Source organism: Mercenaria mercenaria, chromosome 16, assembly GCF_021730395.1.
Source record: "Mercenaria mercenaria strain notata chromosome 16, MADL_Memer_1, whole genome shotgun sequence".
Lineage (NCBI taxonomy): Eukaryota > Metazoa > Mollusca > Bivalvia > Venerida > Veneridae > Mercenaria > Mercenaria mercenaria.
Genome location: NC_069376.1, coordinates 21,135,067 through 21,150,854, shown reverse-complemented (window position 1 = coordinate 21,150,854; position 15,788 = coordinate 21,135,067). Strand labels below are relative to the sequence as shown.

The 15,788-nt window shown below is 38.7% G+C and overlaps 1 protein-coding gene across 5 annotated transcripts in view; it reads right to left on the bottom strand.

Moving 5' to 3' along the window:
* Positions 1 to 15,788, bottom strand: part of LOC123540115 (insulin receptor substrate 1-B-like) — a 164,924-nt gene that overhangs the window by 31,096 nt on the left and 118,040 nt on the right. For 4 of the 5 annotated variants that reach the window (XM_053526335.1, XM_053526337.1, XM_053526336.1 and 1 more), the window contains 3 exons: positions 14,837 to 14,992; positions 4,548 to 4,864; positions 445 to 645 (listed from right to left, as the gene is read on the bottom strand). In XM_053526335.1, coding sequence (XP_053382310.1) covers positions 445 to 645; positions 4,548 to 4,864; positions 14,837 to 14,992 — 674 coding nt within the window. The remainder of the gene's footprint in view (positions 1 to 444; positions 646 to 4,547; positions 4,865 to 14,836; positions 14,993 to 15,788) is intronic. The other variant, XM_045324910.2, reaches the window with a different exon arrangement.

Sequence of the window (15,788 nt, the reverse complement as noted above, 5' to 3'; positions counted from 1 at the left end):
AGGGACCTGATTCTTGCACATGACACTCTGTCTCATGATAGTGAACAATTGTGCCAAGTTACATCAAAATCCCCCTATGCAAGAAGAAGAAATGCTCCGGACACAGTCATTATTGAATTTGACCTTTGACCTCTAAGTGTGACCTTGACCTTTGAGATAGGAACCTGGGGTTTGCGCATGACATTCCGTCTCACTGAGGTTAACATTCATGCCAAATAAAAACAAGATTGCTCCATGCACTGCAAAGTTATGGTCCGGACAAACAAATCCGGACGGATGCACACACTGACGCACGCACGCACATACACCGAACAGCCATTTGGACAACTATGTCTTCGCTTCCGCAAGCGGGCTCGACAAAAATCCCTTCATGTATGACAGAGTTATGGACCGGACACGAAATTGTGGACGGACGGACCAGTAGAGGACTAATAATATACTCACTCCGCTGTCCAGGATTCATATCAATATATCCATTATTGCTATGAACAGGGGGTGTTGTTGGGGTCATATCCATATAACCCCCACTACCAGATGATGATTTGGGTGGTGTCATATTCATGTAAGATTCCTGACTACTGGCAACAGCACCACTTCCTGGCCTCATGTCCATGTATCCACCTCCAGTCTGACTATTTGAACCTGCTGATCATAAAAAAAATATTTTCAATATGACTAAAACCCTCAGGTAAGTAGGTAATCATGTGCCAACAAAATCTTAATATCTCCCTTAGCCCACAATAATGGTCCAGTTCCAGCAAAATCTGTATCTCCCTTAGCCCTCAATAATGGTCCAGGTTCCAGCAATATCTAAATATCTCCCTTAGCCCACAATAATGGTCCAGTTCCAGCAAAATCTAAATATCTCCCTTGGCCCACAATAATGGTCCAGTTCCAGCAAAATCTAAATATCTCCCTTAGCCCACAATAATGGTCCTGTAAGTTTCAGCAAAATCTAAATATCTCCCTTAGCCCACAATAATGGTCAAGTTCCAGCAAAATCTAAATATCTCCCTTAGCCCACAATAATGGTCCTGTACTTGCAAAATCTAAATATCTCCCTTAGCCCACAATAATGGTCCAGCTTCAGCAAAATCTAAATATCTCCCTTAGCCCACAATAATGGTCCAGTACTAGCAAAATCTAAATATCTCCCTTAGCCCACAATAATGGTCCTGTAAGTTTCAGCAAAATCTAAATATCTCCCTTAGCCCACAATAATGGTCCAGTACTAGCAAAATCTAAATATCTCCCTTAGCCCACAATAATGGTCCTGTGAGTTTCAGCAAAATCTAAATATCTCCCTTAGCCCACAATAATGGTCCAGTTTCCGCAAAATCTCTGTTTAATAGAAATGTTTTACCTCAGTTCACTCATATGCAAATATTACGAACTCTAAAACCATATGTCTGCTACAGTGTATATCACAACTGTATGCTGTACATACAACAACATGGAACATTAAGTTGTTCAGGACAAAAGACTGTTAAAGGTAGCATATAAAGCTGTGCAATCAGAAACTGGAAGTTATTATCATTAATTTTTTTTGGTTGAGGACGGGGAAAAAACCAAGTCAGATTTTAATAAATTTAATGACCCTTTTTTGTATATATTACCCTATCAATGCACATATAAGGACATAGCACATAATTATAGGGACATAAAAAATATTTCAAGGACTGGTATCAAAAATCTATGAACTTTACCTTGATTTTATAGATAAGACATATAAAATGTAGACTTCAGTATGTAAACAGGTGATTACCAACTCAATATACATGCCAAACATTTTAATGTAGATAATATGTTCAACATGACATTATTGGAGAAATGCTTACATTTCATGTAAATATTCACCTGATTTAAGGAAATCCAGACTAGAAAACAAGTAAGTGGTAAGAAACATCAGTGGACAGCACACTCGACTATTCTCAGTGCTTGATAGTATAATATAAGCTATGAGTAAAACTATAACATTACAATAAGCATATTCTAAGTTGAAAAGGGGCCATAATTCAGTCAAAATGCTTGATAGAGTTGCCTCCTCCTTTTTACAGACTGGGGTCATGATGGTAAACAAGTATGCAAAATATCAAAGCAATATCTCAATGGACTTTGAAAATATTTGGGGTGGTACGCAAACTTTAACATTTATACATTTATTCTAAGTCGAAAAGGGGCCATAATTCAGTCAAAATGCTTGACAGAGTTGCCTCCTCCTTTTTACAGACTGGGGTCATGATGGTAAACAAGTATGCAAAATATGAAAGCAATATCTCAATGGACTTTGAAAATATTTGGGGTGGTACGCAAACTTTAACATTTGTGTGACGCTCACACTCACGCCAACGCTGGGGCGAGTAGGATAGCTCCCCTATTCTTCGAAGAGTCAAGCTAAAAACTGGGCCAGATGACATCTCATGATGTGTCATGGGGACTATTTGTTAACTAGATGTGTGTCCACAGGTAACTGGTGCCCCCCTACTTGTCAGTGTAATTCATAGCTCATAAGGTGAAATATTTTGTTTGATAACTACAAGATAAACTTTTAAGCACTTCATGTGTATTTTCAACCATAGCCTGGTTCCTCCGCTGCTTGGTTATTTTTTTTAAAAGAGCTCGTAGAACACGAAATGCCCCCCTTGATGCATTCAGTAATTGCACAAGGAACAGAAATTATTTGGTAACTGTACACAAAAGTTGTACTATTCTGGGTCAATGTGACCTTGACCTTTGACCTACTGACCTCAAAATCAATAAGGATCATCTGCAGGTCATGATCAACCTCCCTATTAAGTTTCTTGATCCTAAGCCCAAGCATTCTCAAGTTATCGTCCTGAAACGGTTAAACAGTTCTGGGTCACTTTGACCTTGACCTTTGATCTACTGACCTCAAAATCAATAGGGGTCATCTGCTGGTCCTCCCTATCAAGTTTCAGGATCCTAGGCACAAGCATTCTCAAGTTATTGTCTGGAAACGGTTTAACTGTTCCAGGTCACTTTGACCTTGACCTCTGACATATTGACCTCAAAATCGATAGAGGTCATCTGCTGGTCATGACCAACCTCCCTATCAAGTTTCATGATCCTAGGCGCAAGTGTTCTTGAGTTATCATCCAGAAACTGTTTAACTGTTCCAGGTCACTGTGACCTTGACCTTTGACAGACTAACCTCAAAATCAATAGGGGTCATCTGCTGGTCATGACCAACCTCCCTATCAACTTTCATGATCCTAGACCCAAGCATTCTTGAGTTTTCATCTGGAAATCGTTTAACTGTTCCAGGTCGCTGTGACCTTGACCTTTGATCTACTGACCTCAAAATTGATAGGGGTCATCTGCTCATGACCAACCTCCCTATCAACTGTTCCAGGTCACTTCGACCTTGACCTCTGACATATTGACCTCAAAATCGACAGAGGTCATCTGCTGGTCATGACCAACCTCCCTATCAACTTTCATGATCCTAGACCCAAGCAGCCTTGAGTTATCATCTGGAAATCGTTTAACTGTTCCGGGTCACTGTAACCTTGACCTTTGATCTACTGACCTCAAAATCGATAGGGGTCATCTGCTGGTCATGACCAACCTTCCTATCAAGTTTCATGATCCTAGGCGCAAGTGTTCTTGAGTTATCATCCGGAAACTGTTTAACTGTTCCAGGTCACTGTGACCTTGACCTTTGACAGACTGACCTCAAAATCAATAGGGGTCATCTGCTGGTCATGACCAACCTCCCTATCAACTTTCATGATCCTAGACCCAAGCATTCTTGAGTTATCATCTGGAAATCGTTTAACTGTTCCGGGTCGCTGTGACCTTGACCTTTGATCTACTGACCTCAAAATCGATAGGGGTCATCTGCTGGTCATGACCAACCTTCCTATCAAGTTTCATGATCCTAGGCGCAAGCGTTCTTGAGTTATCATCTGGAAACCGTTTAACTGTTCCAGGTCACTGTGACCTTGACCTTTGACAGACTGACCTCAAAATCAATAGGGGTCATCTGCTGGTCATGACCAACCTCCCTATCAACTTTCATGATCCTAGGCTAAAGCGTTCTTGAGTTATCATCAAGAAACTAATTGGTCTACATACCGACCTACTGACTGACCAACATCAGACTGCATAACAATATACCCCTCCTTCTTCGAAACAAACAATATCAGCCTGTCAATGCCAATATACACAACAAAACATAAGAAGTATTTTGATACTTCTTTTTTGCACTAATGGGTCAGTCAATAACTTCCTTTAAGCTTTGATTTATCAATACTATTCTTTTAAAATACTTCTATAGATAAGAAATGGAAAACTGTAGACTGAGCAATCTTTGTCATTGTTTTACACTTAATGATATCGGGGAAAACGGAGCAACAGAGAAATTCAAAACTCTCAGGAATATAAAGGAACACTTTCCCCCAAAGTATAAACAACTACCATAAAACTGTCAAATTGCGAAACAAAAGTAACACAAAAATCTACCAACAATACAGAAACAATATTTGCATATATGCTCTTATAAACTAATATTCAAAAGTACATACCAAATTTTTCACCGAATATTGTAGGAGAAGGTGAACCAGACCTATGACCAGGGGTCATAGACTGACCTGGGGTCATAGACAAATAATCATCTGTCCTTTCATCCTGACCTGGGTTCATTGGTAGGTAGTCATTCTGTGATTTTTCAGGCTGACCTGGGACCATTGGTAAATAATCTCCACCTCTTTCCACCTGGCTTCTAGTTGGTGAAGGGGTCACTGACCTATGAGCTGGAGTCATGGGGAGGTATGGCTCTGTTTCACTCAGATCTTCTTCTGTTATGGACTGAGATGCTTCTGGGGTCATCGATCTTGCACTTCTGAAAACAAAAATCATGAAGTAAAATATACAAGAGGACCACAGTGGCCTTGGAGGGCCATATTTGTCGTTCACCTGACCATGGCTATTTGACCTTGAACATACAGTCTAGACTGTCTAAGCAACCCAATGAATTAAAGATTTTCTGTCCTAAAGACACTGTTTCAACCTGCCTGATACAGCTTCTATATAGATAAGCTGAAATAGGAGATTCCTTGTCTGATGAGATATTTAGTGACCGTACTTTTCCTGTCCCGAAGTTCCCGTTTGTCGGTATTTTTTAATATCACTGAGATGATCCGTTTGTTGAGGGAAATAACTGTGTTTTGACAATCATCTTCTCGCAACATTTTATCAGCTGTTTCAATATTAAATATGGTGGATGAAAATAGGAAAATAATTGTATCAACTCTTTATGAGAACAGTCTCAACAAAAGGAAGCTTGATCAAATTATTCCCGATAACAGTGACGTAGATTTAGGTCAAGGGGCCTCCGTTTCCAAGTGGACCGGTTAAGGTCGCTGGATTCAAAATCATTTGCCCCTCACCGATGTGGGTTCGAGCCTCACTCGGGGCATTGAATTCTTCATGTGAGGAAGCCATCCAGCAGGCTTATAAGGAAGGTTGGTGGTTCTACCCAGGTACCCGCTCATGATGAAATAATGCACAGAGGGGCACCTGGAGTCTTCCTCCACCATCAAAGCTGGAAAGTCACCATATGACCTATAATTGTGTCGGTGCCACATTTAACCAATCAACAACAAAAAAAAGATTTGGGTCAGTACGATGCATGTTCAATCCTTATGAAAGCAGGAGCTTATGTCAGAATTTTTTTTAATACTTGCATTTTTTAACTCTTTGATCAATTTATCAACAGTTAGTGATACCATGTGTCACCTCTCAATCCTCTTGCCTACAAAACATGTTTATTTATTACAATACAAATGTATGTCTTTTGTCCCTTATTTTGTATTTAGCACCTACACAGCCCACATTAAGTACAGGTAATGATCATATCTATACAGCTTTCTAATATAACATAATTATCAAATTAACATTCTTTTATTATCAGTTTTAAATATTTTGATAAGCAAATTTGTTTTCAACAAGAGCTGTCTGTTGACAGCACGCTTGCCTATTTGAAGCGTTGATGTAAGTATGGGGTCAAAATACCAGTATTACCAGAGGTTTTCACACAAAAGTAAAAATAAAGAAGAGGGTCATGATGACCCTATATCACTCACCTGTTAAACCTGGCCTTGGAATCATCAAGATAAACATTCTGATCAAGTTTCTTGAAGATAGAGTCATAAACATGGCCTCTAGAGTGATAACAAGCTTTTACTTTGATTTGAGCAGGTGACCTAGTTTCTGACCCCATATGACCTAGTTTCAAACCTGGCCTAGGAATCCTCAAGATAAACATTCTGACATAGTTTCATGAACATGGGTAAAAGTTAGAAAATCTGAAAATACTGAAAGAAATATCTGGGGGCCAGCGGGCCCCGGAAGCTCCTGAAATACAGCAATTTCCAAGTACTGTACAAAGCTTTTCCTGATAAGTAGAGTCCTTTGTATTTCAGTTTTGGAGACTTCTGCAAACAACAATTCAAGACCTTATTTTTCAAAAATTAATTTGTAATTTTATTATTTCCACATTATTTCACAATATACAATGCGATTACATTCAAATTCTTATCAGTTTGTTGCCTCATTGGTATACAGTGATAAGATCTGTCCTTTAAGATTTTTCTTTAGGTCATCCTCCCAACTTTTGGCAATGCTATGTGTGTTTACGTATGTGCCACTTGTTATGGCATGTTGTTTATCCACCCTGTCTTGCATAGATTCAGTGTTCTTAGTACCATTAGAAGAACCCGGCAGAACCTGAAAGTAAACAAATGGACCAAGTATTAAATGACATACAAAACTATACAGAAGAGCCATAAAAGACATCAAGAACAGTCCCAAATTTAGACATATATATATATATATTAAAACAAGAGGACCATGATGGTCCTGAATCGCTCACCTCTTCCCACATGACCCAGTTTTGAGTATGACATTGTTTTTTCTATTATTTGACATAGTGACCTAGTTTTTGAGCTCATGTGACCCAGTTTTGAACTTGAAGATCTTGTGAAAAATATGGTCTCTAGAGAGGTCACAAGGTTTTTCTATTATTTGACCTATTGACCTAGTTTTCGAAGGTACATGACCCTGTTTTGAACTTACCTAAATATCATCAAGGTGAACATTCTCACTAATTTTCATGAAGATCTCATGAAAAATATGGCCTCTAGAGAGGTCACAAGGTTTTTCTATTTTTATACCTACTGGCCTAGTTTTTGACCGCACGTGACCCAGTTTCGAAACTGACCTAGATATCATCAAGGTGAACATTCAGATCACTTTTCATGAAGATCCATTGAAAAATATGGCCTCTAGAGAGGTCAATAGATTTTAATAATTTTAGACCTACTGACCAAGTTTTTGACCGCAGTTGACCCAGTTTCAAACTTGACCTAGATATCATCAAGATGAACATTCAGACCAACTTTCATACAGATCCCATGAAAAGTATGGCCTCTAGAGAGGTCACAAGGTTTTTTTATTATTTGACCTACTGACCTAGTTTTTGAAGGCATGTGACCCAGTTTCAAACTTGACCTAGAAATCATCAAGGTGAACATTCTGACCATTTTTTATGGAGATCCATTCACAAGTATGGCCTCTAGAGAGGTCACAAGGTTTTTCTATTTTTGGACCTACTGACCTAGTTTTTGACTGCACATGACCCTGTTTCGAACTTGATCTAGATATCATCAAGATGAACATTCAGACCAATTTTCATACAGATCCCATGAAAAATATGGCCTTTAGAAAGGTCACAAGGTTTTTCTATTATTTGACCTACTGACCAAGTTTTTGAAGGCACGTGATCAACTTTCGAACTTGACCTAGATATCATCAAGATGAACATTCAGACCAACTTTCATACAGATCCCATGAAAAATATGGCCTCTAGAGAGGTCACAAGGTTTTTCTATTATTTGACCTACTGACCTAGTTTTTTAAGGCACGTGACCCATTTTCGAACTTGATCTAGATATCATCAAGTTGAACATTCTGACCATTTTTCATGAAGATCTCATGAAAAATATGGCCTCTAGAGAGGTCACAAGGTTTTTCTATTTTTAGACCTACTGACCTACTTTTTTACCACACGTGACCCAGTTTCAAACTTGACCTAGATATCATCAAGATGAACATTCAGACCAACTTTCATACAGATCCCATGAAAAATATGGCCTTTAGAGAGGTCACAAGGTTTTTCTATTATTTGACCTACTGACCTAGTTTTTGAAGGCATGTGACCCAGTTTCGAACTTGACCTAGATATCATCAAGGTAAACATTCTGACCAATTTTCATGAAGATCTTGTGAAATATGTGGCCTCTAGAGAGGTCACAAGGTTTTTCTATTTTTGGACCTACTGACCTAGTTTTTGACTGCACATGACCCTGTTTCGAACTTGATCTAGATATCATTAAGATGAACATTCAGACCAATTTTCATACAGATCCCATGAAAAATATGGCCTTTAGAAAGGTCACAAGGTTTTTCTATTATTTGACCTACTGACCTAGTTTTTGAAGGCACGTGACCAACTTTCGAACTTGATCTAGATATCATCAAGATGAACATTCAGACCAACTTTCATACAGATCCCATGAAAAATATGGCCTCTAGAGAGGTCACAAGGTTTTTCTATTATTTGACCTACTGACCTAGTTTTTGAAGGCATGTGACCCACTTTCAAACTTGATCTAGATATCATTAAGGTGAACATTCTGACCAATTTTCATGAAGATCTCATGAAATATATGGCCTCTAGAGAGGTCACAAGGTTTTTCTATTTTTAGACCTACTGACCTACTTTTTGATCACACGTGACCCAGTTTCAAACTTGACCTAGATATCATCAAGATGAACATTCAGATTAACTTTCATACAGATCCCATGAAAAATATGGCCTTTAGAGAGGTCACAAGGTTTTTCTATTATTTGACCTACTGACCTAGTTTTTGACGGCATGTGACCCAGTTTCGAACTTGACCTATATATCATCAAGGTGAACGTTCTGACCAATTTTCATGAAGATCTTGTGAAATATATGGCCGCTAGAGAGGTCACAAGGTTTTTCTATTTTTAGACCTAATGACCTAGTTTTTGATGGCACGTGACCCAGTTTCAAACTTGACCTAGATACCATCAAAGTGAACATTCTGACCAATTTTCATGAAGATCTTGTGAAATATGTTGCCTCTAGAGAGGTCACAAGGTTTTCCTATTTTTAGACATACTGACCTAGTTTCTGACCGCACATGAACCTGTTTCGAACTTGATCTAGATATCATCAAGATGATCATTCAGACCAACTTTCATATAGATCCCATGAAAAATGTGACCTCTAGAGTGGTCACAAGCAAAAGTTTACGGACGGACGGACAACGGACACCGCGTGATCACAAAAGCTCACGTCACTTTGTGACAGGTGAGCTAAAAAATTGGGCATGGGTTCCCCTAATTGGCTTCTTTGGTTTAAACTGACACTTTGCTGCTGGGCTCATAAGCTCAGGGCAAGCTAAACTAATATTTACTCAGAATTAACAGACCAGTCCCAGCAAGCAACAGTGTATATGGCCAGTAAAGCAAGGAGAAGACAGAAGAAAGGAAGAGGGTGGGGTCACATCCATGCCAAAATTGCCTGAATTAAGGATACAATAATGTATGAAGTTCAGGTAACACTGTTAAAAACTGTGTTTCAGTATTTTGGAGTATGTTTAATACCCTTATTTTTATTTGAATTTGAGGCATACTTGTCATGGATGCTTGTGAGTTTTAGTACCTCTTCCATATAGATTAAGCATTTATAAACAGATAATGAAAAATCATCTCACCTCAGTTTTCACAACTCGAGTGTTTTTTTCTGGTGTTTGCCGTCCTCGCAGTGAAGTCTGATACCTTTCTTTCCATTGGATTTGTAATTAATTGTTTGTGCAATATGCAACACATCAAATATCTACCTAGCCTTCTAGGTCTCACTATCAGACCATTTCAACCTCTCAGAATCGAACTCGGACAACTGCCATCGCCGTTAAATTTTGTTCTTGGCTTGTTTCTCAATCTCCTTGGTGTTTTAATCTGTTGGTAGAAACTTCATGATGGTCAGATCGGTCATTTCCTTCAATATTGTGAACAATCGAAATTTCTGCCTCAGATTAGCAGTAATCAACAGGTTTTTGGTTGTCGTAAAAGGAGGTCATAAAGTATCACGCGTGCTGAAATGATTCGTTAACCATCGGTTACAAACGGTTACACATGGAAATTTCAAATAGAATCTTCACTCTTATCCGCGGAAATAACCGATCTACAGTCTATTTTTGGATGAATAATCGCCAGCGTTCGGTTATTTTCGGCTATAGAATAATGTTACATACTGTATTCCTAACGGAAAAGGACGATGCAAGTGTTGCAATCAGCGCTGTTTTTAGCATCCTGGAAAATATGAATGCCATTATTTTGCCATTGATAGACGACCGCACTGGAACAATGACTACGGGACGAGTTGACTTGATCCCCCCCCCCCCCCACCCCCCGAAAATCTCATCGGATTTGCACGATTTGGAAAAATGACCTTTGGGAAGGTCCAAAATACGGAATTCCCTCATAATACGGAAAACTTTAACCCATGTAGTTATCAAACTTGGCCGAGGTCTTATGGTCAAACACATTTCGTTCAAGTTTGGTGAAGATCTGATGAGAAATGTTCTGATTTTCAAAGTTTTTCCCTATATCAGTCTATGTAAACCATGTCACCCCAAGGGCGGGGCCATATTTGACCCTAGGGGAATAATTTGAACAATTTTAGTAGAAGACCACTAGATGATGCTTCATACCAAATATCAAAGCCCTACCTCTGTGGTTTTGGACAAGAAGATTTTCAAAGTTTTACCCTATATAAATCTTTGTAAATTATAAAAATAAACGAAGGGCCATACTCACTCAAAAATTGTTGAACCAGTCTGATTTTCAGGGGGACACAACTAGGGTACCAATACATCATTCTGACAAAGTTTAGTCAAAATCCCCCCAGTAGTTTCTGAGGAGATGCGATAACGAGAAATTGTTAACGGACGGACGTTCCTACATATGGATATTTATGTGGCTACTCTTTTGTTCTCTCTATTGTTCTTTTAGCCATGTAAGAGAAAAATAGCCACATAAAAGCCTTACGGAATGAATGACATCAAAGAAAAAGTACAGTTACCTATTGTTCCTATAGCCACCTAAGTATGCAAATGTGAGCTGACGGACAGGCGGAAGGATGACGGACCACGAACGCAGAGTGATTTGAATAGCCCACCATCTAATGATGGTGGGCTAAAAATCCCAAGTGCCTGAGGCGGGATTCGAACCCAGGTCGCACAGGTGGAAGGCCAATGCTCTAACCACTGAGCAAAAGCGTCGACTCACTGACACAGTTGTCAGAGATTGGTTTTTTAACTAACAAGCGATGAGTAACAACACATGCATCCACAAACCTACTGCAGCTATTTGTGGTCATAACTTGTAACATTTACAAGTTTCAGTCGGTGTATTATACATTAAACTTCAAAAAGTACAGACCTAAAATACTTCTTATACAGGTTATATATATAAAAGGACTACGTTTAGCCCATCAGAATCAAATAGTTAATAATAATATACAGCAACTGTTCTCTAATCAGGGTGTCTATATTCAAAGAAACTTTGTGAATGGTCGCCATAATGTTCTTTGTCATTGACAATTGTGATTTCAAGAAAGACACTTTTGATAGCAAGCAAGAAGTCTTTCTTAGAACTTTCATGAAAATTCTCCAAAATGTTGCTAAATTTGTGCCAGCCCTTGACCATTGATAAAATTCTCCCAGCACTTTCAAGAGTTAATCAGAATGCAATGTTCCATCATACAGTGTTGATACCAATCATGAAATGTTTCCTTCTTGCAAATTACATGCCACAGACAGGGCTAAAATGACCGACATAATTTAAAATGACCGTAACAATCGAAACTATGGACTATGGAAAGTTTATTTTTCAAAGAAATAAAGTTTTGAGATCCTATATGGAAACTATTAATCCTAACTTTTGAAAGGCTTCTATCAAAATAAAACATATTTACCGGGAAAGGAACGTTTACGTAGAAGAAAGGTAGGGTCTTATTTGCATGAATGCTAATCATTGCATTTAATTAAGTGCAGATGTTTAAAATCATTGTGCAGTTCAACACAATACAAATGCTGGCCAGCAAACTGGTACAGAATAATTTTCATTTGTAGCAAAGAGCGAGCTTTGTTCCATTACAGGCTACATAAATATCGAAACTGACAAGTATACATAACTTTTAGATAGTTTAAAGCACACATCAAAAACTACAACACTATATAAATATATTCTTTAAATTTAATGGTATAGCTTATACCAAACGTATTCAACAAGAAAATAATCTGTTGAAATAAAGTGGGTGGGGTAAGATATATTTTGATTATTTCACATTATTTGATTGATTATACATGTACACTTCAATATTGTTAGTGCATTAACAACAAATATTTTAGTATGTAAAAACCAAAGTTAATAAGACGAAATTTTGCTGTATAACATAAGTAAACTAGAAAATGCTTTTGTAAAAAAGCGCATGTCTCCCCCAATGCAAAGTCCTATAGGCACGAAGTCAATAGGGGTCAGGAGCGAAAGTCAAAGAGACACTAATGGTTGGCTGCAATAGGGATCATCTACTTGGCATGTCCAGTCATCCCGCTAAATTTCAACACTAGCGGCCTAGTGGTTCTCAAGTCACTGTTCAGGCTCCTGTGACCTTGACCTTTGATCAAGTGACCTCAAAATAAATAGGGGTCATCTACCCTGCATGTCCAATCATCCTATTAAGTTTCAACATTGTAGGTCAAGTGGTTCTCAAGTTATTTCCAAAAAATGATTTTATATAACAGGCCACTGTGACCTTGACCTTTATTAGACTGATCCAAAATCAATAGGGGTCATCTACTCTGCATGTTCCAATCATCCTATGAAGTTTCAACAGTGGTCAAGTGGTTCTCAAGTTATTGCTGAACTGGTTTTCATTTCAGGCCCTGTGACCTTGACCTTTAACGATGACCCAAAACAATAAGGGTCATTTACTCTGCATGAACAATCATCCTATGAAGTTTCAGCATCTGGGTCGAGAGGTTCTCAAATTATTGATGGAAATGGTTTTCCATGTTCAGGCCCCTGTGGCCTTGACCTTTAACAGAGTGACCCAAAAAATCGTAGGGTTCATTACTCTGCATGACCAATCATCCTATGAAGTTTCATCATTCTGGTCAATGGTTCTCAAATTATTGACGGAAATGGTTTTCAATGTTCGGGCCCGTGCGCCTTGACCTTTCACAGAGTGACCCCAAAATCGTTAGGGGTCATCTACTCTTTATGACCGATTATCCTATTGAGTTTCAACATTCTGGGTCAAGTGGTTCTCAAGTTATTGACCGGAAATGGTTTTCAATGTTCAGGCCCATGTGCACCTTGACCTTTGACGAGTGACCCCAAAATCATAGGGGTCATCTACTATTCATGACCATTATCCTATGAAGTTTCAACATTCTGGGTCAAGTGGTTCTCTAGTTATTGATCCGGAAATGGTTTTCAATGTTCAGGCCCCTGTGACCTTGACCTTTGATGGAGTGACCCCAAAACAATAGGGGTCAGTCTACTCAGTCATAATCATCCTATGAAGTTTCAACATTCTGGGTCAAGTGGTTCTCTAGTTATTGATCGGAAATGGTTTTCAATGTTCAGGCCCCTGTGACCTTGACCTTTGATGGAGTGACCCCAAAAACAATAGGGGTCGTCTACTCCAGCAGCCCTACAACCCTATGAAGTTTGGAGGTTCTAGGTCAAATGGTTCTCCAGTTATTGCTCGAAAAAAAGTGTGACGTACGGACGGACAGACGGATGGACGGAAGGACAGACAGGGCAAAAACAATATGTCTCCTGGGGGAGACATAATAATGAGATACGCACAGTTATATTTTCAAACTTGGCCGCGATTTTGATGACGTCACTGATCGTGCAGTCGCAGAACTCAGACTGGCGACATGTCTTTTTGTGACCTTCAGACAAGATGTAACAGTTTGGTATATGTCGCCATTAATCTTTATTCTGATAGCACGGGATCCCCGTTCTGTATAATCATAAAATTTGACAAATTATGGGCAATAACTAAGCTGAAAATCATTGAACCAGAAAATGCTGACAATATGCACAATTTGACTTGGCAATGATCACTGTTGTGACGTTTGGTGTAAATCTGTTCAGTGGTGTTTGAGGAGTTGAGGAATGTGGACAAACTTTGAGACAGACAGACAGACAGACAGACATACAGACACCACTGATTCAAGATGCCTTCCCACTACATGTGGCAGACATAATCTATAAATTTTGGCCAATGTTCAGCCCAACTGGAAAACTTTGAAAAATGTTTTGATCTGCATATTAAATATTTGTTGATCTACCCATCTAAGAGGTGAATAAACCCAGTACAAGGCAAGATTGATGTCAATAACTCATCTCGGACTGGTTATTGAACAGAAAAGAAAAACTTGATATCACCTATGTAAAAATCCACCCACCTGCCTGACATGATCAATCTAGGAACTAGGTTTTATCACTCGGTGTTACCTTGACCTTTGAGCCAGAGGGGTCTTCCATCTAACACATTGTTTTAATAACAAAATGTACCAAATTATTTGAATATCCTTTGATGTGTAATAAAGATATGACAAGGAAAGAATGTGACAGTCAGACTGGCAAGTCACAGAAACTGGTTTTTAGCCAATATGTGACTAAACCTCTGTAATTTACTTACACAAAAGATCCTTCAGGAGAGATTACTGGAGTGTTTGGATTAGTGTTTTCATATGGATGATCCAAAACATCAGAAATTCTGCTACAGCGGGAGCTCCGTGATCCCATACTGTCAGACCGCATCCTAGGTTCATCAAGGAATGACGGATCAAATGCACTGAAACAAATAATCATTTTATTTTAATTTCTTCTCCTACTGAACAAAAGAATTTGTCCAATTTGGCTGGAAGCACCCTTAACGGTAGAACAAGAGGGCTAGGATGGCCCTAGATCGCTCACCTTAATTTTAAAGCTTAAACAGGCTAGAGAGTCTGAAACTTTGGATGAGGACCATAATATGCTCAAGGTGTCGTAAGTCCCACAGGCAGTAGAAGTCAATTACACAAATAAATGTGACAGATACCAAACATTTCAAACACTAAATTGTTCTTATGTCTTTAAAATTAGGTGGAAAAAACACACAGACAATTGGAGCAGACTGATGGTATTTTAGATGGTCTCTTTATAATGTTTCTATTTTTACCTCTAGCAGCCTCTAAAAGATACAAAGTGTCCTCATTTACATAACATTGGGAGAGGACTGTATAATGATTCTATAGATCAAGTTTGATGAAGATGCAGAAGCAGATGTTGTTTCAAGGTATTTCTATATTAAGCTCTAGTGGTCCTAAAACAGGTCTGAGTCCCCCCATTTGAACAAATTTGGGTGAGGACCTTACAATGATGCTAGTACAGACCAAGTTAAGTGAAGATCCATCAAGCCATTCATAAGAAGTTGTTTACATGGCTTTCCCATTTTTAGGGCCTATGGCAGCCCCTAAAAGGGACCATGTGACCCATTTGAATAAATTTGGGAGCAGCACTTACAATGATGCAAAAGATTAAGTTTTATGAAGATCCATCACGCAGTTCATGAGAATCAGTCCTTTAGAAGTATTTCTATTTTTAGCTCC